Source organism: Gobio gobio (assembly GCF_949357685.1).
Source record: "Gobio gobio genome assembly, chromosome: 7".
NCBI lineage: Eukaryota > Metazoa > Chordata > Actinopteri > Cypriniformes > Gobionidae > Gobio > Gobio gobio.
Genome location: NC_137103.1, coordinates 20,300,406 through 20,327,772, shown reverse-complemented (window position 1 = coordinate 20,327,772; position 27,367 = coordinate 20,300,406). Strand labels below are relative to the sequence as shown.

Genomic DNA, 27,367 nt, shown 5'->3' with positions numbered 1-27,367 from the left:
TCAACATTTTTCGAAACACATTGCAGTGTCATGATAAATCAACATTAATCAACCTGTTAACTTTTTTAGATATAGCTATAATTTTATTATTTAATATAAATTATTGTTAATATTATGATTAATTCTAGCTTGAAATTACACAATGCAATTAATTAAATCAAAAATGTATTAAGGCTATAAAGATACATTCTTTGTCTGATAGAATGTTTAAAAAGTCTCATGTAAAATCTTAAAGGTAATCACCTTCATAAGACCAGGGGTTTTCAAACTGGGTCCGAGGAGTGACAGGGGGTCCGTTCGGTGTCTACTCAAGAGAAAACCATGAAAAATAAATAATTAAATAAAGTCCATTTAAATTAAATAAGTCAATCAATAGGATTAAACTAAATAAATAAATAAATAAATAAATAAGTGATTAAATGTTAAATGAACACATGATAAAACATGTTAAAAATAAATAACAAAATCAAAATAAGTAAATAAATACATTTGCTTAGTTTATTATTTACGTATAGGCTAAATTTAATTAATTTCTTATTCATACATTTTCTTAAAAGTCTAGAGGAAAAAAATTAACTAAATAAATAAATTAGATTTAAATAAATAAATAAATAAATAAATTATTGAACGTTAAATTGACATATGATGAAAGTGTAAAAAAAAAAAGTGTAAATAAATAAATTAGATTAAAATAAATATTTGTGGGAAAACCTAGAGTAAAACTATAAAAATGGGAATATAATAATAATAATAAAATAAGTAAATAAATAAATTAGAATAAACATATATATATATATATTAATAAATTAGATTAAAATCAATCAATAAGCAAATAAAAAAGTGATTCAATTGATTGAAGTGATTAAAAGTGAATAAATGTTAAATGAAAATATAGGCCTAATAAAATATATAAAAAAGTTTAAATTACAACAAACAAATTAGACTATAAATTAATAGAAATGTGATAAAAATATATTAATATAATAATTTAGCGATAAATATAAATTAATACAATATTGAATGAACAAATACATTATAAATTTAACAGTATAGTGAGTAGAAAAGATATATAGGCCTATAATAAAGTAACTTTATAGAAACTAATGCTTTTCATTTTTAGTGTATTAATTGGGTGTTTATAAAAGACGGTTGTCCTTTAAATTTCAGGATGGGGGTCCGTCACAGGAGGATTTTCATATTTGGGGGTCCGTGGCATGTAAAGGTTTGAAGAGCTGCTTTAGACAGTCAATTGATCTACAGCAGGTGGCAGCACAAGCCTAATGCATACCTTAAAGCGGCTAATTAAGAGGACAGGACATACAAACAAAACCTCCGTTATTATAATTTCCCCTCTTGCAAATAACATATTACCAGCGTAAAAATGAACACGGCACAGAAACATAAAACTAATGCAAAGCAAGAATGCAATAACGCAAGAATGCAATATAATGCATATATGCTTTTGACAACCTCACCTAACCAGGTGTTTTGTTAAAATAAAAAAAAGTTAGTTTTGAGCTTATCATTGAGAAATGTGTATATATTTTACTAGCCGGTTACTGGTAAAGTAGCGCTTTATTTCGGTTTATTCGCAGTCTATACGGCTCCGGGTTTATTCAGCGGAGCCCTGATTCCACCAATCAGATCGTAGCGCTCCAAACTTCCCACCAATCAGCGCAGCTCCTGTAACTTTCACCAGCAGCTCGCGCCTGTCGCTCTGTTTTGATCCGCTGTCCTGTCTGTAGGTGGTGAAGCCTCGATGGGGACACTTTTGTTTTTATGCTAATATTTTCTTTTACAAACTGCGGCGCTTTTGTCAAGGCTCAGGTTTATATAGAGGGGAATGATGACATCATTTATCTGCGGTTGAGGAAGCTGCCGTGTTTCTGAAGAGCCTCTTGAGATCGTCTAAGCCTCTGCCATGAGTTGTTTGGATGTTATGTATCATCAGAGTTATGGAGCTCATCACTACTTGCCTGCGACATCAGCAGCTGCGGCAGCGGCAGCTTACAAAGCGGCGTACTACCACCACCACCACCACCATCACCAGCAGCAGCAGCAGCAGCAGCAGCAGCAGCAGCAGCAGGTAGGGCTGACACAGACCACTCATGAAAAGTTAGAAAAAGTCCTGCTTCAGACATTTTTGCTGAGATTATTTAAAAAGCATTCAAAGTATAAATATACACACACACATATATATAGCCTAGCCTATAAGTCATATAGGCTATCAGTAAATGCCTAACTTTTGTTCTTTCTTTTCAGTCATTTTAGTCAATACATAATCCCCATACTTTGTTTTTGTAGTTCTGATGACTTTATTGTTACTCTAAAATGTGGAAAATAATAATAATGATATGAGAAGGTGTGTCCAGACTGATTTATTCTCGAAATGCTATACTGTTATTAAATAAGAAAACATATTTCAATGACATTTGATATAGAATTCTTCAAATTCCAAGCTGTGAATTACAACTGAATGTGTTTATTCAGTCTCTCGTACGGAAATCTTCACGGGCGTAAATCAGCGTACCACTAATGTGCCAAGCGTGGGCACCGGGCCATCAGTTCAGAGACAATCCTCAACAATCTATTTTGGTCGAAGACCAGGTGGTGAATGTGTGTGCTGCAGCTTTTAACCCTGCCCTGACCAGTTCTTCTTCATAATGAACACAAATCTGTGTCTTTCAGCAGAAGAAGTTCGGCGCCTACAGCAGGATGCAGGATTCTGAGGAGTTTCCCTCTCACTGTGGCCAGAATAAGCAGCCTGGAGCGCTGAAGCCCCGTCCTGAGCCTGAGCTTCCACGAGAGGAGGAGCAGAACGCTGGGGAAGAAGAGCGCTGCAAGGAGGCGCAGCCCGCCGAGGCCGAGTACTTGAGTGCCAGGTGTGTGGTGTTCACCTATTTCCGTGGAGACATCGGGGACGTGGTGGACGAACATTTCTCACGTGCTTTGAGCCAGCCCAGCGCCTTCAGCAATGACGCTAAAACCGGCAGACTTCACTCTGGAGGACCGTGGAAGGGTAGGAGACAGTGTGTTATTTGGGAATCTACAAAATATGCAATCCTAAACTACAATAATTGTGCTGATAAACAGATAAAGTTCATTCAAATTAAAAGTATATACTGTTCATTATTATCGATTGTATCACATTACAAATCTGGGTACAATCTTAATGTTGTGTCAAATTCCCCCTAATTGGATTCAATTTAATTTACCAATAATAACACCATTAACATTAATAGTTCTCACACTTTACCAATAAATAAATAAACAAGATAACACATAATGGTTACACTTTATTTTCCTTGTTACAGTGTAATTACATTTAAGTACTTATTAATATTAATTAACAACATGTACTTATTAAAAGGGTAGGATTAGGGTTTGGTTTAGAGTTAGTTTCATGTTATTATGCATAATGTACTGTTATTACTTAGTAATAAGAGTACTTGTAACTTTTAACAAAGACACTACAATAAAGTGGCTAATACTTTAGTTTATAGTGTCCTTGTTACACGACGTTACATGTAGTTACTGTAGTAATTATCCATATTTACATGCAACTAACCCTAAATCAAATCCTAACCGTAACCCTATAGTAAGTACATGTAGTTAATAATTATTATTACACAGTACTTAATTAATAAAAAAATTATAATTATACTGTAATACGGACACTTTAAAGTAAAGTGTAACCATAACGTGTTACCCAATATTGTAAAAAACAAAATTCTGTTTTAAAATTTTTATTAATCTTCAATATAAATGGTGTATTCTCTAAATTACTCTAAATGAAAAAAAAAAAAAATCAGGTTAGATATAGATTTGCAGATATTTCCGACGTGTTCGTTAAATTGACCCGCAACATGAAATATACTGATAGTTCTAGTCCTGGCTTCTGATTGGTCAGTACAATTACTGCTAAGCTAGCTTTTTTCAATCACTTTTTTGCCTTTACATGTTATTTTTAAGTGGAATGACCTTTTTTTTTCTAATTGTTTGTTGTGTTTCAGAAGGAAACTCCCAGTCCGAGGGTCAGTGTGGCTCTTTATCGTCATCCCTGTGGGGTAGCGGTTACCCATCTCAAACCAGCCCATGTGCCCCCTCCTCTCACCCTGACTTCCCCCACAGCGCTGCCTTCCACCCTGCAGACACCGGCATCTGGAGCAGCCACAGCCTCGCGCAGACCGGCCTGGCCCCTCCTTCTGCTCTCACTGACTCTTGGCACTATGGCCTGGGAGCCCAGAGTGGAGCGGGATACCCCCACGTACACGAGATGTACCCTCACATGCATCCCCGCCACCCACATCCGCATTCCCACGCCCACCGCATGCTCCATCACGCTCACAGCCCTGCTCTGGACCCCCGCTTCAGCCCCCTTCTGCTACCTGGTGTAAGAGCGTCATGCAGCCCCACGTCATACACAGATGGGATCAAAACAGAGCTGGAACCGAGTAGCATCCCAGCACCCAACTGGCCCGTTTCTTTCCACGGGTCAGTGGACATCTATGATACAGGTGAGACTAGATGATATATCTGTACACTTCTACAGCATTCATGTGTGTGCAGTGTTATGTCATTTGTAAATCATCATGATGTTGTCATTTTTATTGGAAAGTCAACAAAAATGGTGTATATATTAAATAATCTAGACCATAATGCCTATTTTTTGGATAATTCAGTAAAATAGATTATAGTACTGTCAAATGATTAATCGTGATTAATCGCATACAAAATAAATGTTTATGTTTACATAATATGTGTGTGTACTGTGTATTATTATTATGTATATAATGTAAAGTGCAGTACAAATAACATTTATTATTATTAATTTATATTTTTAAGGAAAATGTGTTATATTTATGTATAAATGCAAATTTTTCTTAAATATATACATGTATTTGTTTATATTCAAATATACATAATAATTATACACAGTACACACACATATGTTATGTAAACACAAACTTATATTTTGGATGAGATTAATCACGATTAATCGTTTGACAGCCCTACAGTCAAAAGCGTTATCTCATACACTATCGTTCAAAGCTTTTGAAAGAAGTCTCTTATGCTCACCCGGTCTGCATTTATTTGATACTGAAAATACAGTAAAAACGGTAATATTTTAAAATATTATTACAACTTAAAAATGTCAAATTTTCTAATTTAATATATTTTAAAATGTGGCAAAGCTGAATTTTCAGCATCATTACTCCAGTCTCCAGTGTCACATGATCCATCAGAAATCATACTAACATGATTATTTGCTGCTCAAGAAACATTACTTATTATTATCAATGTTGAAACAGTTGTGTGGAAACATACTTTTTTTATCAGGATTCTTTAATCCCACAACTCAGGACAGTACATCTAATATTATAAAATGGATAGTTGCCACTCTAATAAGACCCTTTAACTATTTGTTTCTTGTCTTGACTAGTTTGAAACATGTCAGACTCTTTTATTTTCACATTACCTATATTTTGTTTGTTGCTTTCACATCGAAATAATGTAAAGCAGTATTGCCACTGATTGTCACATGTATATATAGGGATGCATGATATATCAGTATCATGTCAGTTATTGGTCAATATTAGAGATTTTTAATCATTATTAGATGTGTCAGTGGATGCTACACTTAAAGGATTAGTTCACTTTAAAATTTAAATTTCCTGATATTTTACCCACCCCCATCTCATCCAAGATGTTCATTTCTTTCTTTCTTCAGTCGAAAGGAAATTACGTTTTTTGAGGAAAACATTCCAGGATTTTTCTCCATATAATGTATTTCAATGGCAACCAACGGGTTGAAGGTCCAAATCAATGCAGTTTCGAAGGGCTTCAGAGACTCCCAGAGATCCCAGCTGAGGAATAGGGTCTTATCTAGTGAAACGATCGGTCATTCTCAAGAAAAAATAAAAATGCATATACTTTTTAACCATGAATGCGCAACTTCAGTGTTGTGATTCCTAATGGCGAATGAAGTCATCATGCCGGAAAGGTCATGAGTGACGTAGGTGGAAGTACCGACCCAGTGCCGAAAAACTCCATCTCATGTTCTCATCCAACTTCAGAATCGTCTGACATCGTTGTTTTACCTTTATTTTTGTAAAGGCCATTTGATTTGATCTTTGCACGTTCGTTTTCACACTGGGGCGGGACTTCCACGTAAGTCACGGCCGTGACTTTTCCGTAATGACGTCACACGCCATGAAGAATCACAACACTGAAGTCGAGCATTCGTGGTTAAAAAGTATATAAATTTTTATGTTTTCTTGAGAATGACAGATTGTTTCGCTAGATAAGACCCTATTCCTCGGCTGGGATCGTGCAGAGTCTCTGAAGCCCTTCGAAACTGCATTGATTTGGACCTTCAACCCTTTGGTTGCCATTGAAATACATTATATGGAGAACAATCCTGGAATGTTTTCCTCAAAAAACTTCATTTCTTTTCAACTGAAGAAAGAAAGACATTGGATGACATGGGGGTGAGTACATTATCAGGAAATTTTCATTTTAAAGTGAACTAATGCTTTAATTGTACATAATTCGCCATATTTTTACATAAAGATAACTTTTGCCTTTATCTAAAATGTACCAGTTAATTTTTAAATCAATTTAATATTATTATTATTTATTTTAAAATATATTTTAATAACACTTTTTAATTTAATATTTAGATTAATGAACATCCATTTATTAATTCTGTATATTTTATAATGCGGTGATGCCTAAATTTACCTAATTATCATACATTTTAATATTTTTTATCATAGATTTTATTGTTTTTTTTTACATTTATTTACTTAAAATAATACGTATTATATTATATGATATTATCGTATCAGCCAGAGTTTTAATACTGGTACATTCCTACTATATCTTCTGCTATATAAATGACATTACAACATTTCTTCCTGCTGACACAATTCTGCTTTCCTACAGTGCAAACCGTCATACGGCGGCACAACCCTATTGTTATGTTGCTGGATGAAGCAAACATGTTTTAACAGGATTTATTTCCTCACCCACAGCGCCAGAGCAAGACAAAGCGAAGGCCAGTGTTTGGTTCTGAGACAGAGAAGATCCACTGGACTACATGCCTTAGACTGGACCACTTCTGCAGCCGAGGCCTTTCCTCAGAGGACTGTCTTGGGAACTATTCAGGGGGGCAGATCAGTCCCTATCAGAGAGACAAGCACAAAAACAGCTTTGGGGAAAACTTGTGTTTTCGTAAAGCATACCATCCTGTCTGAGTTTGTGCGCTCATGGACACAGATCCAATTCAGGACGCTTCCTCTCCCATCTGGGCTTTTCCTGTAAAGAGCTCTGCCGTAAAGGATGCCACACGCCCCGAATGAGGTTTAAGAAGAGGTGTATCTCCCTCTTGCTTCACACAAAGGAGGTTTTCTCGACATGGTTGATGCTTTAGAACTGCATTTTGTGTACTTACACAGGTTCTGTTGAAAGAACTGATTATATTAGTACAGTAAAAGGCAGAAATGTGTGAATGTCTGGGAAAATCTTTATTTACTTTAATATATTTGTCTAAAATAGTCTTGTGACTTTACTGATTGGTGTTTTCTGTTTGTAATATGTGTTAATAGATTATTTTTGATGTCAAATCGTCTTGCTTTTGAGGAATTCGTTTCACTGCCTTACACGAACTGCTAAGTTTTATTGGCAAACTACCTGTTTTGTTTGGATGGATTTATTAAATCATTACAGTGGTTACTGTCCCTTTAAATGTTGTCAGTGGTAGTGCTTTTATCTTTTTTACTGTTCCTCGTCAATAGGATGCAAGGCATTTGAGAGGTCAGTGGCACCAAAACACACTGGTTGTGCTGCAGAATAACTCTTGACCAATTTTGGGAACGAAATACGGAGAGCACGAAGTCCCAGAAGGGATAGTATCATTCCATTCACATTTAGCTTCATCTCTCGCAAAGCCACAGAATCTGGGACGTGTCATAAACTGTGTTATTTTGCGGGAAAAAAAAGTTTATGTGAATGCTCTTAAATGTCAAAAGTTGGTATGTGCTTCCTGTCTGGCTAGGAAGTTTGAACCGAGACAACTTGAACAATTGCAGTTAAAACAGACTCCTCTTATCCACTGCAGATTTGTCCTAATAGAGATTGTGATAAACCACAAGAATGTGGCGATCGAGGCCTCCGTGTAACTTCGACCCAAATCCACTCAAAGAATGCAGAGAGCGTAGAATATGCACTCTGGTGTGAAATCGAACATTATTTTGGAGAGATGCAGCTTGAAATATTTTTATACAAGCACAGTGCCAGATATTGCATTATATTTGTCGTAAAAGACAGCTGTTGGGCTGGTTGTCCTGTGAGTGGAGAAGCTCGGTTAGTGTGAATGTGGGGTTGGGAGTGAAATCTTTGACCAGGTGGCAGCACTGACCCTCTCACATTCCTGCCGCAGCTCTCAGAACATCACCAGCTGCTTCATACTGAGGCAGAATTAGAAACTACGACATGTTATATTTCTCAACCCCTACACTAGAAAGACTATTTTTGTGGAAACTTGTGAAAAAGAAGTGCACCCAATTGTAGTGTACTTTAAATCTTAAACAGTATAACAGTATACTTAAAGGGTTAGTTCACCCAAAAATGAAAATCCAACTTGTTCTCGTCTTCCGTGTGTGCCTCCACGACGCATGCGCGAGAATATGACGCAGATCCGGCGTTCGGACACATGACCCAGAAGCGATTTGTTTACAAGCAGAGGAAGACGCGCGTGTCTAAGCTGTTGAATTCTACATTGATCGTGCTTTAGGTCTCGGCGTAGTTCTCAAAATCGGGCTAAAGTGTGCATTTCATGGATTCCTGAACCCCGGCGCCACGTCATATTCTCGCGCATGCGTCGTGGAGGCACACACGGAAGACAAGAACAAGTTGGATAAAGGTGTTATTTTGATTTTTTTTTGCGCACAAAAACTATTGTCGTCGCATCGTAAAATTATTGTAGAGTCACTGTGGTGAGATGGACTTTGTAACGACGTTTTAAGTGCCTTTTATGGGTCTTGGGAGTATAAATGTACTGAATGCCAATGGAGGCCTATCTGAAGCCTTTCTCAGCCATCAGCTTTCAACAAAAATATCTTCATTTGTGTTCCGAATATGAACGGAGGTCTTACGGGTGTCGAACGACATGAGGGTGAGTAATTAATGACAGAATTTTCATTTTTGGGTGAACTAACCCTTTAAACAGTATATTTAAAACAAAAAAACTATAGTTGCAAATTATATAATATTAATGAAATAAAAGGCACCATAAGTGTATTTAAAGAGAGTACACTGTCATGATTATGTTTCTTAAAGTGTTATAGTTCACCCGAAAATGCTTTCCTGCACCTCCATTGACAGTCCACGCTACACTTTGACGCTTCAAAAAGTTCATAAAGAGATTGTAAAACGAATCAATATGTATAAGAGACACAAACATTCTTTAAGATGAACAGATTTAAGACTTTTATTCACATATGAACATTCTTCAACGTACACATCAGTTGTGAGAAATGGAAGCTCAAGGATGTTCGCTTGACGTACGAGAACCAATGAGGTTCATTCTCGTGTTACGCAGCACATTCGAGCTTCTGCAAGAACCAATGAGGTTTATTCTCGTGTGTTACACAGCACGTTTGAGCTTCTACAAGAACCAATGAGGTTTGTCCTTGCGCGTCAAGCAAGTGCGCTTTAGCTTTGGTTTGTTTGCTGATCAATGTTTATATGTGAAGCCTAAATTCAATCTTTTAATCTTTTCTGTTGGTTTTCAGTGGTAGTTGCATGGATTGTCAATGGAGGGACAGAAATCTCTCTTATGTCATTAAAATATCTTCATTTGTGTTTCGAATATGAACAAAAGTCTTACTGGTTTGGAACATGGGGTGAGTCAGTGAACTAACCCTTTAACACACTTAAATACAGTTTTAAAAAGTGCACTTTGTAATAATATCGAATTAAAAGTTGTTGTTTATTTACTTTTAACCATTATGTTTTAACGATTTATTGTGCTGTAAAGACACTTATTTTGAAGTGTTGACTAAAATACTAAAGCACATATAAAGTACCTTTTTTAGTAATTTTATAATATTAACTGTAAATTGCAAAAACTGTAAAAACTAAAATACATTTTCATTTAATTGCGATAAACATGAAATGAATTGTCCAAAAACATTACTTTTCAGTTCATGTAGTTAATATTCCATTAAAGTATATTATTTCAGTAATAAAAACTATTTTTAAAAGTATGCTAAAGTGTAAAGTGTTCACATAGATATGTGAATCAGAATTAGAGTTTCGTAATAGAACCAAAAAATGTTCCATTAAAACGATGAATGACTGTGATTTTATTCTTAACAGCAAGAGCCTACGTCTGCAGTACTGTGACTAACAGCCATTGTGTTATACCTTGTTTCATCCATGTTCCTCAATGTTTTTGTCCATGTTGACCATTAAAACAAAATGATGGGACTTGAATAATCGCTGTTATCTTGCTCTAGTGGATGAATAAGCCTGTCCAAATCAAATGAGTACGCCATCCTTCTGCTTTGCTAATTGCTGTGCTTGATTATATAAGTTTTGAGATTGCTCTGTGATCACAAGCAGTAGGAGAGCTCCTCAAGTGGTCCTAACAGACCCCAAAGCAGCAGATAAATGAGGGGTAAAGAGACCTGCCAGCTACATTGACAAGAGTGACGCATAAACAGCAGAAAACACATGGCCGCTCTTATGAACAGGAAGCTTGGCAAAGACAGGCCAGCGCGTGGCACTGCACGATATGTGGGAGTGTTTACTGCATAACAAATCCAGAAAGATCATTCATGTGATTGATGTTCAAAATATGGAAAGACAACAGGGCGACACTACACTAACTGTAAAGTGGCCCTTACAATAAACCTGTGGTGTTTATGATGTGGTGGTGTTGTATGTTAATTCCCCTTTTTAATTTAATTACATTTTATCAGAAAAAAATTCTGGTACTAGCCTACCTTACTTTTACTTAGCTGCCAACATTTTCATTGGCCCACCATAAAAAAACAATAAGAAAATATGAATGAACAAAATCTCAAATAAAACATTATAAATATGCTATTTATTTATTTTGCAGCTGGTTGCGACCAGGATTTATATTTATATTATATATATATTTTATTTATATATCTAACACGGATGGATCTCTACCTGTCGCGATAATAAAACTCCTGATATAAGAGTAACAATTACAGAAGAATAAAATAAATATTTCGTTACCTTTTGGAGCTTGGAAGGGTTCAGTTTGAGCAGATGTTTTATACCATCATAACTGTCCTCGTCAGAGCTCATTTCCCAGTACATTCAGCATCTGGCTCCTATAATCGCGATCTCACGCATATTCTCAACTCATTTTCAACGTCTTCAAAATTAATATTTTGATCACTGACAGCTTCCTTTACCAGATCCATCATCAAGTGACAGTGACCGTAATATTTGATTGTGTTCAGTACTTGCTCTGCATTTAATCGCTGAGCCATTTCATGTTTTGCAGATTATAATTATTGTTTCGTTTTCTGTCTGAGGTCACTATGAGTGGTCACTTCATCAATGTGTTTGACATTGCCACCTTGTGGAATAAAACAGAATTGCACTTATTTCGTCATTATAGATTCATTTAATATTGTGCAGAAAAGAAAGTACAATCTTACACACCTCGGGTCGTTAGCGACCCTATACAATTTTGACAAAAAAAGTGGAAAAACAGGCATTCCATTATAAAAAAAAAAATTCTTCTTGTTATATTGTTTAAAATGGATTGATTTAGGATTAAGAAGGTTGATGTTTAACTTTAAAAAAATAATGAGGAGGAGGGTAGTGAATGACGTCTCAGGTGGCTAAAGACCCGAGGTATGCATTTAAGGGTTAATTACTACATTTATCATTTGATAAAAATGACATCAGAAGTGGAAAATGTTGGTCAAAAACGTACATTTACACACAAACTGACCAGCAAATGCAACTTTCGGAAGCCATCTTTTTTTTATAGCTCAATGGTCACAGAATGGAAAGCACAGGATAGACCCTTTTCACAGACTGGATGACGCATTTTAACGGTCATCAATATCATAAAGTTTTTTTGTATTTTCATTATTGTTTTAAATGTATGTACATTTATAACACTAATACTTTGTATTTTATTACTTTTGCATCAAATTACAAAAAAACACTGTGAGGGTGTTTCTTGTACAGCGTCTATTGGAGTGGTGGTAAAAATTAACTATTTCTCTCTTTTCACTGCCGTTATCAATCTTCACTATTTATTATTTATTTATTTTTTCAATTAAAGTTGTGAAATCACTATTGTGGAGTTTTTCTTTTGATATTTGAGCAAATGGGGACACAAAAATATATATTTAATGTATACTCTCATTCACCGCTATAAAATTTAACCCAACTATGACGACTTCCGATCTGAGAAACCCAGAAATGTGAAATTTCTATTGTGGGATATCAAATGCAGCGAAGGATACATGTATGCTGCCTTCAAAACTCGATTTGATGAAGGTATCTCAGGAGACAGGAAGTGAAGCTAGCATTAGATTCGGACGTGAATGCCTTCCTACCTTGAAATGTGTCCTCCGATGGCAACATTTTCCAGGTTTCGGACGCAGCCCTTGACTCATTCTTGTTGCTGGATCTTGCTAGAAAAACCGCAAACATCTCATAAAAAAAGAATTCTTTATGCTGAAAATAATACCAAAATATTGCGACCCACACTTGTTCACAGCCACAGCCTCTAGAGTCAGTCTCATGAGATCAGTGGAGTGAGGTTTACTCGCACAGCGACTACTCCGTTACACAAGCTTAAACAACAAACCTCAAAACTTCTATAAAAAGTGGACATGGCAACACTGCAAGAGAGCAAAGGTAATGACAGCACTGTCACAGTTCTCTCAATTTATCTCCTCACTTTTATGCCATTTTGACCTCTGTTGAGTTGGTCACTGTCTACTTTTCAAAAATAACTACTAATAATGTGCAGGGTTTACGTGATTTAAAGACACATACAAACACATAATTTACGCTTAATCTGAAATTAAACACTGTTGAGAAGAGTCAGGAAGTCATTCATTCATTCATACATGTATATGATTTATTTATTATTGTATTTATTTTATTAACAACATAATAATCATCACTTTCTCAGTAGAAAGTAAGAGGTGAAGATGACTTGCTATCTCAGCAGTGTACAAGGAAGCTGAGTTTCTTCATGGGCTGCTCCACAGGCTCTGCCCCTCCTTCAGGAAACCGTCCATTGGAGAAACGGAGCCCCTGCCTGGAGCCGGGCAATCCAAGCACTGAGACCGCAGGCTTCACATTAGCATGGGATGCACTTCTATGCTAATTCCTGTCAGCTCTCCATGGCACCCCTTGGAGATCACAGGCTCTTCCAAACCAGGCAACTCACACAGGACAGGGTGTATTCTAACTTTGAAAGAGTCTACTTTAATCAAAACGAACTAAAAATACATATACTGTTCAAAATGGAGTACAATACAAATAGTATTGTAACACTTTGTGGTTGTCAAATGGATGATCTTCAAGGACACCTGTGTGAACTTGAGAACTGACCTCACACCTCCCAAAAAAATCACCAAAACATCAGCTGATAAAAATGAATGAATTTAGCTATTTGTTTACAGGTGACATATTTTTGGGGTCACTTTTTGTAACTGACATCCATAACATTTGCAGCTGTTAAACAGAAAAATATTTAAAGACCTTTTTCCTTTCATACTTGTAAGTTCTGCGTAAGTGCTGGGGAAAGTCTATGAATAGCCTACATTCTTTTCATTACAGTTCAGAATCTGCCAATCAGCTCAAATAGTTCCTTTAAAGTCAGTGAAATCAAATGAATGGCTTGACTGTGTGTCAAACAAAAGCCCTGTGCATAAAAGCTGGAAGTCCACGCCAATTCACCCCAGGAGTCTGTAAAAGGCCAGATAAAGCTCTTGAGACACATTTTATTATGATTATTTTGGTGCATTAATTGATCAACTGTCAGACAGACTGTTAACACAATTGTACTTTGCTACATTTCCAGTTGTGTTAATTATCAATTAACCCATTTAAAATGAAAAGCGAGTTCATTTAAAGACTCAATTAAACGTAAAAAAAAAAAAAAAATCTCCATATGATTAAGATACAAAATGTTAACATGTTCAGGTAGGCTAATCACCAATGTTACATTTAAATATATATACAAATAATTTACTTCTATTTGTTGAGTTGACATAATGGTTGTAACAGAAAATATTTTACTATAAAAAAATGCTGCTATAATAAATCTATATTTTTATTAGTGCTGGGCAATCGATTAATTGCGATTAATCGCAACCAAAATAAAAGTTTGTGTTTACGTAATATATGTGTGTACTGTGCACTGTGTAAATTATGTATATATAAATACACACACATGCATGTATATATTTAAGAAAAATATGTTATATTTCTATAAAAAATATTTATAATATAAATTATATTATAACTATATATACAGTATATACATGCAAATATTTCTTACATTTATTCATGAATGAGTGTGTATTTATATATACATAATAATTATACACACAGTACACACACATATATTAGGTAAACACAAACTTTTATTTTGGACGCCATTAATCACGATTAATCAATTTCCCAGAACTAATTTTTATTTTAATATTGTATTTTAATGTTGTCAAAATAGGAACTGTAATACCTTATAAAGTATAGGGACTGTGAAAATAAAATTACATCCAAAACATATCGGTATTGGCCAATATATGTCTAATGTTACAGTTATCGGCCCAATATTTCCTTCAGCTGAGACATTTCAGGTGCGCACTGTTCGCCATGATGGTTTTGAATAGCTTGAAATATGACTGGAATCACTTCGAAAAAGAAAATACAGAAAAGTGCAACATGTGCAGTGCAAGTCTGTCATATATAAGCTACAAAAAATTATAATGAGAACATCATCATATGGATTGGGGGCATGGATTTAATGGTGAGATGTTTGTTTTTGTAATCAGGCTCTCAAACATTATATAAAAATGTAGATTTATCGGCAAATATATCAGTTATCGGCTTTCAAATACAAAGAATTATCGGTTATTGGTATCAGTCACAATTTCCAAAAAAAATTTAAACAAACCTTTTTCTTTTGTCAAGACATAGAAGTAATATTTCTTTAAAAGATACCCATTTTTAACATATGCATTATATTCTATATGCATTAATCTATATGAAGTTTTGAATAATGGTCTGAGGGCAGGTGGTTTTACCGGTTTGTGAGTGATAATGTAAAATAAAAAGATATTAAATGGTACATTTGTGTTAAGATTCTAGAGATCTTCTGCAATTAATTTCAGAGTATGTTGCTGTTTGTAAAACTATTGGCAGATAAAGTGTGTTTTCCGGTGTTGCGGCTACATGATTTCTTAGACAGTCTCTTATGCAAAAATCCATAATTTTTTGAGGAATATTTTGAGGAAATTGAAGATTAAATAGTCAAAGTGTCAATTTTTTTTGTGCTTAATGCTAGATAAATACATGAAAAGCATGGTGTCAAATTCCCAAGCCTTAGTAAAAGAGGGTCGGCCTGCAGAGAGGCTTGACTTCTCGCCCCAGGAGTGCTGAGCTGTCAAAACAGAGCTTTCTTCCTCGTCTCTCAGGCACATTCCTGCGTAATTGAGCTGATGATTAGTCTAACAATCACCAACACAATGCCAGCTGCCAGGATGTGAAACGGCCTAAATACAGGCATCCCTGTTTCACTGGGCTCGTTGGGCACTCGTTGAGGTAGAGGAGCATATGGCAATCATAAAGACCGCTTTAACCAAATATGATCTGATCTCTCACATTCACATGCCAAAAACTCTTTCAGTTTGACGGATACATTTTGAATAATTTACTTTCCTCATGCAAGCCAGCGCAGATAAAATGCTTCCCTCTGGCTCTGTTTGGATGTTAAGGGCAGGGTCCATTTTCTCCAGCCATTACATGTCAACACCCTCCTAAGTTGAATTAAATGGAGCGTGGTGCTTGAATTAAACTGCTTATGTCCTCAGATTGGAGCACTGGCTTGTTTTTAGTGCCACCTGACCATTCAGTAATGAATTGAGAGAAAACAGGCCGCAGAGCCTGTGTTGAGGGAAACGTATTACAAGTAACCTGAGTTACATAATCAGATTACTTTTTCAGGAAACTAGTAAAGTAAAACATTTACATTTACAACAAAACAAAAAGAGTTCACGCAAGTTACTTTATTTTCCTATGTATTGACTGACACCTCTCCTGTCCCCGTGTTGAGAGACATGGGGAGTAAGTGCAGAGGCGTTGTGTGTAAACATGATGGTTATTGAAGTTCTCAGCAGGCATTTACTCATGTCACTTACACCATAACATATCCATTTTTCCTCAAAATTAATAAAAAATGTAAAATGCAAACTCTTGTGGAGTGTTCCCGGTCTGCAGTGGTCAGTATCTAGCAAAAGTGGTCCAAGGAAGGAACAGTGGTTAAACAGCGACAGAGTCATGGGCGGATTCCCAAACTCTCTGGCAGTGCGATCTCTCTGTGGGTTAGCTATATGTACGGAGCCCCGGACATGACATATAGGAAAAACTAGTAGGCTAAATCGAGGGAACAAATAAGTAAATCGTGTGGACGGTTTAGCAACTCGAAGGAACGAAATAATAAATTGTGTGCATGATTTATAAGTCGAGGGAACTAATTAGTAAATTGTGTGCACAATGAACTTTTTTTTTCTTGCACGTCATGTGTGGGGCTCCGTAGTTATGTGATAGTTGTCATATTTATAAAAAATATATAAAAACATGTTATAATTAAAGTAAAAATTATTGATAAACATTATTTCGAATGGAAATAAATAACAAAAACTTTGGGTGTCTTGCTCATCAGAACTTAAATTAAATCCAATTTATCAGCAAGTCAAGTCAAGTCAAGTCAACTTTATTTATATAGCGCTTTTAACAATGCAGATTGTTTCAAAGCAGCTTCACAGTGTTAAACAGGAAAATAATGTAACAGAATTTTATTCGGCAGTACAGCCGTTCTGGAGAAAACGGTGATGTCATCAGCTCATTTCAATTATCATACAGTGACAATGTGGGCATTAGATCAGTAATTTAGTTGATATGGTCCATTTAGTTTACTTAATTAGATTTATTTGGATATTTAGTTGAAAATTTAGTGTCCCCAAATGAGCACGCCAAGCCAAAGGCGACAGTGGCAAGGAAACCAAAACCCCATCAGGTGACCTAATGAAGAAAAATAAACCTTGGGAGAAACCAGGCTCAGTCAGGGTGCCAGTTCTCTTCTGGCCAATTAACAAACAGCGTATTATTATTATTCTGGCAACTTTACAGGTCAGAGGTCATAATAGATTGGAATATTCGAAAGATCGGAGTCATCACGCCGAAGACGGGTTTATTGAGGATGCCGTACACTCTAAAAAAAAAAAGGTTCTATATGGCACCAAAAATAGTTCTTGGCTCGTAATCATAGGGGAACCTTTTTTAGTGCTATATAGCACCAATTTTGGTGCTTCAGTGGTTCTTCAGCGGTTCTTCAGAGGTTCTTCAGCGGTTCTTCAGAGGTTCTTCACCGGTTCTTTGACTAAGGTGCTATATAGCACCTCTGAAGAACCACTGAAGCACCAAAATTGGTGCTATATAGCACTAAAAAAGGTTCCCTTATGATTACGAGACTTTTTTTTTAGAGTGTATTGATGAAACAATTATTAAAGTGCAATATTCGAAAGATCGGAGGCAACACGCCGGAGACGGGTTTATTGAGGATGACATATCGATTTAACGATTATTAAATAGGAATTTTCGAACAATCTGAGTCATCATGCCGGAGACGGGCTTATTAAGGATGACATATCGATTTAACAATTATTAAATTGTAATATTCGAACAATCGGAGTCATCATGCCGGAGACGGGCTTATTGAGGATGCCGTGTCGATGAGGCAATTTCAGTAACAAAGCACACAAGTGTGAATCCTGCGATATCCGCCTTTGATCTCGCAGGTGTCTGATCCACTTCGAGAAGAGAGAACTGTCCGGCTTGCCTGCACTTTTTTCACTCCTCCCCTCACTGCAGCCGCCTAGTCTCGGCTGAATTTCAGTCGAGGCGCATCTCAAACAAGCCTAAGAGAAGACATTAAATCTCTCAATATCTCAGCAGAGGAGGATTAAACAATCATCATGTAATTATCTCATTAACATCAACACTACTTCAGTGGTATTTTAACTCAGTACTTAGCACACATGAACACCAGGGAGTGTTAATTTAACATGGGCGTTTTGCTGTGTACTTTTACATAAATCTTACCTGTTTCATTTTTCTTTCTTTTTTTGTGTGTCCACTGCCGGAAGCTCCAAAAGTGGGCACGTGGGCATCAGAACTGGACCACGGAGCAATGGAAGAAGGTGGCCTGGTCTGATGAATCATGCTTTCCTCAGATCCCCAAATTCCTCAGATCTCAATCCAATCGAGCATCTGTGGGATGTGCTGAACAAACAAGTCTGATCCATGGAGGCCCCACCTCGCAACTTTCAGGACTTAAAGAATCTGCTGCTAACATCTTGGTGCCAGATACAACGGCACACCTTCAGGGGTCTAGTGGAGTCCATGCCTGGACGGGTCACGGCTGTTTTGGCAGCAAAAGGGAGATCAACACAATATTAAGTCATAATGTCTTAATGTGCCTGATCTGTGTACTTTATGTATTTCATCTCACTATATTAGGTAATGCCTTCGCTGCTGACTTTCAACGATCCAATTCAACCATACAAATAAGCAAAAATGAGGATGGTTACACTTTCTTCACATGCATCCTATTCTTCTGAAATCATAAATGGCAGCACAGCCGAAGGTTTTCTTTGGATTGCACCCTCTACTGTACAGGTGTGAAGTTGTATTTCATTTAGCCTGAGGCCTTTATACCCCCCCCCCCCCCCCCCCCCAAAAAAAACCCCAGCCCAGCCTAGATGAGAAATAGTAACGCAAAAGTAATGTAACGCATTACTTTCTATTAAAAGTACTGCAATTAGGAGTAACACATATTGTAATACATTACTTTTAAAAGTAACGTTCCCTAACACTGAGCAGAACAAACTATATGATTGGTACTGCTCTGGTTTTTTATAAAATTTGCCATTTTTAAAAAATTTGTCAAAGATATTCATACAAATTTTGCGGTTTGACATTTATGTATAATCATGGATTTATTTTCCGAAATTTCTAATTCTGAGTTGATCAAACCATTTTTTGTACACTACTGGTCAAAAGTTAGATTTTTTTTTTATGTTTAAAAAAAAATGTCTCTTATGTTTACCAAGGCTGCATTTATTTGATCAAAAATACAGTAAAAAAAACAACAACACTGCACTCTGAAAAGTGAAAACTGAAAATTACCATTTAAAATACCTGCTTTCCATTTGAATATATCTTTAAGGGATGAAAAAAATGAACATTTTGTCATCATTTACCCTCATGATGTTTGAGTTTCTTTCATCTGCTGAACACAGAAGATATTTTGAAGAATGTTGGTAACCAGACAGTTGATGGCACCGATTGACAGCCATTTTTTTTCCTACTATGGAAGTCAATGGCTAACGTCAACTGTCTAGTTACAAACATTCTTCAAAATATCTTCTGTGTTCAGCAGTAGAAAGAAACTCATGCAAGTTTGGAACAACTTGAGGATTGTAAATAAGGTAGCGGCTATTTGCACTATGTGTTCATAGCAACTATATTTTATTTACACTTTTTTTATTTACAACTTAATTTAATTACACATATTTATATTTTCTTAATGATAATTGCTATTTATACAAAGTGCAAATAGCTGTAGATGCTTTTTACTAAGTGAAATAGCATACTAAGTTGATATATTCTATTTACACCATATAAAAGTAGCAGTTCTTTGCAATATGTGTAAAAAGTAATTTATACTGTATTTTGACAGATACATAATTTGCACCTCAGTATTGTTGTGCATTAACAGGATGCAATAATAACAGAGTGTAAATGGTTATATTTATTAAAATTATTAAATGGATGCCGCCTTAAAGGGACAATAAAAGCCCTCCCTACACCTACCCCTAACCATACCCAATAAATGCTTTTATTATTATTAAACATTTTGTTAGGCAATTTTTTCCACATTTACAAAATGTTCTTAATTTTTATTGAAAGTAAATGCATTTCTGATGTGATTTGTGATGAGAAAAGAGATAAGAACAAGCTCTGCAAAAGGCTGATTCAAATCCGGGTCGATCGCGTCAAAACCAAGATCCATTAGCCATACACTTTACTGATTGCGCCACTGAAGACATTGAAATACAAGCGCTTTTTAAAATCTTGTTTGGCCCAACTAGGCATTGTTAGGCGGAGCTAGTGCGAATAGCACTTGCCAACAAGGCACGCTATTTGCACTTGGTGTGAATAGACACTCCGAAAAGGGCAAAAGGGACATGACAGAATGTCCATTTTGGTGAACTATCCCTTTAAAATATAATTTATTCCTGTGATTAATTCCTGCTGATTTGCTGCTCAAGAAGCATTTCTTATTATTATCAATGTTTATTCTTAGTATAATCAATGTTGAAGACAGTTTACATTGCTTAATATATTTGTGGAAACTGAAATACCATTCAGCAGCTGTAATAAATTACATTTTAAAATATATATTCAAATAGCTACCAGTTTTACTTTTTAATTTTACCAAATAAATGCAGCCGTGGTTCTTTCAAGAGCATTAACAAATATTAATTATTCCAAACTTTTGTCCGGTAGTGTATATATCATATACCTACATACTTCTGGACTTTCTTACAATAATACACATGTACAGTGGGGTCCAAAAGCTACCTGTCTAGGGATGGGATCCACCCATTCAAATGCATGAGGATTGTATACATATGGTATGTGTCACATTTTGAGTTTGTTTGTTCACGTTTAGAGTTTGTTCATGTCTGCTGCAACCAACGGTAACAGTATGTGCATGCAGAAAATGCATGTTTGCACAGCACTGTTAAATTAGTGGTGAGAACATGTGGTCTGCGGAAAGTTCGGCAGCTGGCGTGGAAGTAAATCAAAGTGAAACACATACCTAATAGATGGGCTTAAGTCGACACTGATGAGTGTTTAAAATCAGCCTTTAGGAATATCCCATCAACATTTCTGTTCAGTCCACCTGCAGAGCACATGCCCACCCACAGTGTAATGAGAGTGCATACCTCGCACTTAATGACACTTTAGTTTCCTCCCTATTTCACACTGTGCAATAAAAGCATAATGATGCTATCAAATATTTAACACTAGATAGTAGCCGTACTTTATTTAATATGCAAAAACTATATGAACATGGTTCATCTATACCGCATTTAAAATGTCAACAATAGAATATGTGTAATGCATGAATTACTATATTATAAAAGAGGGGTTAAGGGGTCACATTCTTGGATGCATATGTAATAATAGTGGTTTGGATATTCGTTAGATCAAAGTGCTTTAATTACTACTTGATTTTAACCAAAAGTGATTATACAAAACTCGCTGTATGTGTTTACTTCACTAAAAAGAGCCGACTGGTTAGTCATTGGGTTCGAGTGATTGGTTCAGAGATCAGACTGGTTGCACTGTACGTTTTTGATTCATTAAAAAAAAAACTCATCTGAAAGAGTCATTCGTTTGAGAATCGGGCAACACTGGTTGTACTGTCTGTTTGACACTGTAGATGCCGTTGCCGTGTAGATGCCATAACGAAGCGTTATGAATCAGCGAGTCGATTCAGCGGTTTGAATCGGCAAATTTCAGCAGTTTGGCGGTTTGACACGCGATCCATATCATGATTCGGCTCACTGATTCATAACGCTTCGAAGCTTCATGATGCCTTGTTTTGAAATCGTCATCACTATGTAAGTCGTTATTTAGGATTTTTTTGCGCACAAAAACTATTTTTGCCAATTCATAAAGTTATTTTAGAACCACTGTAGTGAGATGGACTTTGTAACGACGTCTTATACCTTTTAAGGGTCTTGAGAGTGAACCGTGCATTGTGCCAATGGAGGCCTTTCTCAGCCATCAGATTTCAACTAAAATATCTTCATTTGTGTTCCGAAGATGAACGGAGGTCTGACGGGTGTCGAACGACATGAGGGTAAGTAATTAATGACAGAATTTTCATTTTTGGGTGAACTAACCCTTTAATTAAAGCAGATAACTGGAAGGCTTCAACCATTGTGGTAATTAACATGAATTTACACTATTAGTTAATATAATATGTTATAAGGGAATTAATACAACATGACACATTTAACTAATAACAATTCAATGATTACTTAATCTATCAATCGTATAGAATCTTCATTAGTTGCTGATGCAGTAATCATTAATAAATGGTTTAGTTCTTCATGAGTCATACATTAACTCACGGTTATCTGTGCATTAGGTAAAGGGATAGTTCACCCAAAAATGAAAATTCTGTTTTACTCACCCTCAAGTTGTTCTAAACCTGCATGAGTTTCTTTGTTCTGCTGAACACAGAAGAAGATATTTTGAAGAATGTTTGTAACCAAACAGAGAGAGCAACCATTGACTACCATATAGGGGAAAAAATACTATGGTAGTCAATGGTTGCTCTATCTGCTTTGTTACAAACATTCTTCAAAATATCTTCTTTTGTGTTCATCAGAACAGAGAAACTCATACAGGTTTAGAACAACTTGAGGGTGAGTAAACGATGACAGAATTTTCATTTTTGGGTGAACTATCCCTTTAAGCATGAATTTATGAATATTAGTGCAGTATTGTAGCACCGTGGATTAAGTAATAGTAATAAACTGGAAAGGGTATGGTATTTCGCTTGCATCTGCTGATTAATACATGCGCAAGAACCATTGACAAAACAAAGCATTATTGGAGTATTAGTAGACTGTCTGCTTAATATATTCTCCCTCAACAGACGTTCTACTGACTATAAGTGACTTTGCAAGTATATGTCAACTTATTCTAACCCTAACCCTATTAGTCTACTAATACTCTACTAACACTCTAATGAGAGTTGGTAGACATGTAGGGACCATCGAAATAAAGTGAAACCAACTTTTATGTTACATTACACAGGAGAATAGAATAGTGGCCTGTAACTCTCTGACTTTATTCTCATATGAATTTTATCAGGTAGCTTACTTGCATTGCACTAGTCTACTCTTCTATCCAAGCTAATCATTTTCAATTTTTCAAAACATACTATACAGGTGCTGGTCATATAATTAGAATATCATAAAAAAGTTGATTTATTTCACTAATTCCATTCAAAAAGTTAAACTTGTATATTATATTCATTCATTACACACAGACTGATATATTTCCAATTTTTATTTCTTTAATTTTGATGATTATAACTGACAACTAAGGAAAATCCCAAATTCGGTATCTCAGAAAATTAGAATATTGTGAAAAGGTTCAATATTGAAGACAACTGATGACACACTCTAATCAGCTAATTAACTCAAAACATCCGCAAAGGCCTTTAAATGCTCTCTCAGTCTAGTTCTGTAGGCTACACAATCATGGGGAAGACTGTTGACTTGACAGTTGTCCAAAAGACGACCATTGACACCTGCACAAGGAGGGCAAGACACAAAAGGTCATTGCAAAAGAGGCTGGCTGTTCACAGAGCTCTGTATCCAAGCACATAAATAGAGAGGCGAAGGGAAGGAAAAGATGTGGTAGAAAAAGTGTACAAGCAATAGGGATAACAATGGAGAGGATTGTGAAACAAAACCCATTCAAAAATGTGGGGGAGGTTCACAAAGAGTGGACTGCAGCTGGAGTCAGTGCTTCAAGAACCACTACGCACAGACGTATGCAAGACATGGGTTTCAGCTTTCGCATTCCTTGTGTCAAGCCACTCTTGAACAACAGACAGCGTCAGAAGTGTCTCGCCTGGGCTAAAGACAAAAAGGACTGGACTGCTGCTGAGTGGTCCAAAGTTATGTTCTCTGATGAAAGTAAATTTAGCATTTCCTTTGGATATCAGGGTCCCAGAGTCTGGAGGAAGAGAGGAGAGGCACACAATCCTCACAATTTTTTTCCTAGCACACAATGTTGCTTGTGTAAAGTCCAGTGGTCCAGTTTAAAGTTTCCACAGTCAATGATGGTTTGGGGTGCCATGTCATCTGCTGGTGTTGGTCCACTGTGTTTTCTGAGGTCCAAGGTCAACGCAGCCGTAAACCAGGAAGTTTTAGAGCACTTCATGCTTCCTGCTGCTGACCAACTTTATGGAGATGAAGATTTCATTTTTCCAACAGGACTTGGTACCTGCACACAGTGCCAAAGCAACCAGTACCTGGTTTAAAGGAACACTCCACTTTTTTTGAAAATAGGCTCATTTTACAAGTCCCCTAGAGTTAAATAGTTGAGTTTTACCATTTTTGAATCCATTCAGCCGATCTTTGTATCTGGCGGTAGCACTTTTAGCATAGCTTAGCATACATCATTGATTCTGATCAGTCCATTAGCATCTCATTCAAAAAATGACCAAAGACACTTTCAATATTTTTCCTATTTAAAACTTGACTCTTCTACAGTTACATTGTGTGCTAAGACCCACTGAAAATGAAAAGTTGCAATTTTAGTCACGGATCTTCACGGCCGTATCATGGCTGCGAAGTTTGGAGGTCTGCAGCTATTGACTCTGCAGAAAGTTGGCGACTTCTGCATACTGTGCGCATGCACTGCCCCCGCTCTGTGATTTTACGTACCTGTTGTTCCCAATTGCTTCCACTTTGTTATAATACCACTTACAGTTGACCGTAGAATATTTAGTAGTGAGGAAATTTCATGAATGAACTTTTGCACAGGTGGCAACCTGTCACGGTACCACGCTTGAATTCACTGAGCTCCTGAGAGCGACCCATTCTTTCACAAATGTTTGTAGAAGCAGTTTGCATGCCTAGGTGCTTGATTTTATACACCTGTGGCCATGGAAAGGGTTGGAACACATGAATACAATGATTTGGAGGGGTGTCCCAATACTTTGGCAATATAGTGTATATCCAAGTGAACCTACGGTGGCTGAAAGAGCTGAAACTGAAGGAAACACATGCAAAGAGAAAAACATCAGCAAATTAAGAAAACATCTTCAGTTTGACAACATGTGCTGCAAATACAACACAACCAAATACAGAAACAAGCTGCATATACTCACAACACACAACCAAATACAGAAACAAGATGCATATACTCACAACACAACCAAATACAGAAACAAGATGCATATACTCACAACACAACCAAATACAGAAAGTGCATTTCTGTATTTAGTTGCATTGTGAGTATTTGCAGCACATGCATTGTCAAACTGATGAAGATGTTTTCCTAATTTGCTGGTGTTTTTTCTATTTGCATGTGTTTTCTTCATTTGCAGCGTGTTGAGCTCTCTCGGCCAAATGAAGGGCAGGACTTGATTTTGTCCATCAAGAATCGATTGGATCGTTGGATAGTTGTTTGCTGCTGTGCTGTCATGTGAGTGACGGGTTGTTCCGCCCTCGTGCCAGTAAACATCCTGACCCCAGTCTAAATAATATCTCATATTAAATCATATAATCTCTAGAATGTAATGAAAAGAAAATTGATATTTTTAATATAGTACAATGATTCGCTTTATCTCAAGTATATTAAGGCCAATAAGAGTACATTTAGAAAACACACTGGCTACATTTAGTGAAATACACAATAATTAACTCACAGACCTGGCAGCTGTGACCCAACTTGAACACAAGAGGAACATAATGAAAAGAAGAGTATGAGGGAGTCTGAAGGAGGTATCAGGCTGCAGACAGGTTCCCCACCCCTCACATTCAGCATTCTCACCAGGACACAGAAAACACTATTCTCATTCCCTTCCTGGGCCACTTCCTAACTTTCGTGTTATGATGGCAATACTATTGTTCAGAATTAACAACACTTTGAATAAGCCAACACAAAAAAAGACACATTTAATAGTTTCCTATCATATTCCCCCCCCTTAAAGTACACTGTTTGCACAGTATCTTAGTGCTACAAAAAGTATACTTTCGTTTTTTTAGAACACTTTTCTAATTAAAACATCCCATTTGCATGTGAAATTAACAACTGCACTGAGCGCTTTCTGCTCACAAACAAGCCATGGGTTTGTCTGCAAGTATAGTTGTAAAAGCCCCATCCTTCAATAACAGCCTGGACTACATTGTGACGTATTCACAAAACAATCTGCGCTGAAATGTGTTTCAGTTGCTTAAACAGTAGAGCATAGAGCTAGCAATGCCAAGGTCATGGGTTCGATTTTGAGGGAATGCATGAATTGATAAAACCGAAAGCAAGTTTTCCTGGCTAAATGTCAAATGAGTAAATGTGCAACTCAAACTGTTAAGTTCAGTGGTTGAATTGCTTATTTCTAATGTCAGGATCCTTTCAAAGAATATTCAGAGCAGTGAGTGCTACACAGAGCCAGAAACTGCACAAATTTCAACATTTTCATTAGTTTTTCTGATGTTTAGGAATAATGGCATCTGCTCAATAGTCATCACTGAAGTTTAAATTTGTCATGCGATCAAATGTATCTGACGTCAGAAAGTTACAGTATATTTTCATTGTATGTCAAGCTCTTTTATCCAAAAAAAATCAAGAAATATTTAGACTCCTCATGATCTATGGTTCCTTTAAAAATGCAATACAAATCATGCATTTGGGGTCTTCCCCCCAAAAAATAATAATTTCTTGCTCATTCTAAGTACATTTAAAATTCCTGACCAGTCCTAAACATGCTATTCCAAATCCTATCCATCTTATCCTTGTGACAAGTGTGAATGCTATGTTGGAAATTTGAGTAGGGCTCTAGAGTCCAATACAAAGTCTCCTCCTGCAAAACTCTGTCGAAACCTTTCAGTTATAAACATTCCAGTTCCCGTCATGAAGAGCCAGTCTGCAAGGCTATGGTGTCTAATTTGGATACAGACACACAGTCAGAGTTATTCAAGTATCTAAGCTCTGGCCTCTGGCCAGATAAAGAATTTGGTCTGGATATGGCCAGTGCTTATAAGCTTTAAGTGAGGGATTCCTCTTTCCTCCCCAGAGCTGAAGACCAAACATTTTCATTAGTGGTGCTAATCGCTGAGACTCACGGTCATCTGACGAGAGGAAGACATTCATTAGGAGGCCTGCTCCCGTTCATAGACTGGCACCTCTGTTTCCTTTGCTCATGTCTAAACTTTCTGTCTTCTGCTGATGGATGAAGTGAGCA

At 36.5% G+C, this 27,367-nt stretch overlaps 1 protein-coding gene across 3 annotated transcripts; it reads left to right on the top strand.

Annotated features, from left to right (window-relative positions):
• The first annotated feature begins 1,719 nt into the window (after positions 1-1,719).
• vgll3 (vestigial-like family member 3) lies at positions 1,720-7,754 on the top strand. 3 transcript variants are annotated; one of them, XM_079821542.1, is made up of 4 exons: positions 1,720-2,073; positions 2,692-3,019; positions 4,014-4,517; positions 7,038-7,754. In XM_079821542.1, exons 2-4 carry the CDS (start codon positions 2,716-2,718, stop codon positions 7,076-7,078), a joined length of 849 nt encoding a protein of 282 aa, XP_079677668.1. In that variant the 5' UTR covers positions 1,720-2,073; positions 2,692-2,715; the 3' UTR covers positions 7,079-7,754. The 3 variants fall into 3 exon arrangements, with proteins under 3 accessions (XP_079677668.1, XP_079677666.1, XP_079677667.1); XM_079821540.1 differs by having other exon boundaries at positions 1,720-2,086; positions 2,689-3,019; positions 7,038-7,747; XM_079821541.1 differs by having other exon boundaries at positions 1,795-2,086; positions 7,038-7,747.
• The last annotated feature ends 19,613 nt before the right edge of the window (positions 7,755-27,367 follow it).

Excerpts from the sequence above, each read along its gene's own strand:
- vgll3 (XM_079821540.1), top strand. The coding sequence starts at position 1,922 with ATGAGTTGTTTGGATGTTATGTATCATCAGAGTTATGGAGCTCATCAC. Across the intron at positions 3,020-4,013 it reads CTCTGGAGGACCGTGGAAGG|AAGGAAACTCCCAGTCCGAG; the intron begins GTAGGAGACAGT and ends GTTGTGTTTCAG. Across the intron at positions 4,518-7,037 it reads AGTGGACATCTATGATACAG|CGCCAGAGCAAGACAAAGCG; the intron begins GTGAGACTAGAT and ends CCTCACCCACAG.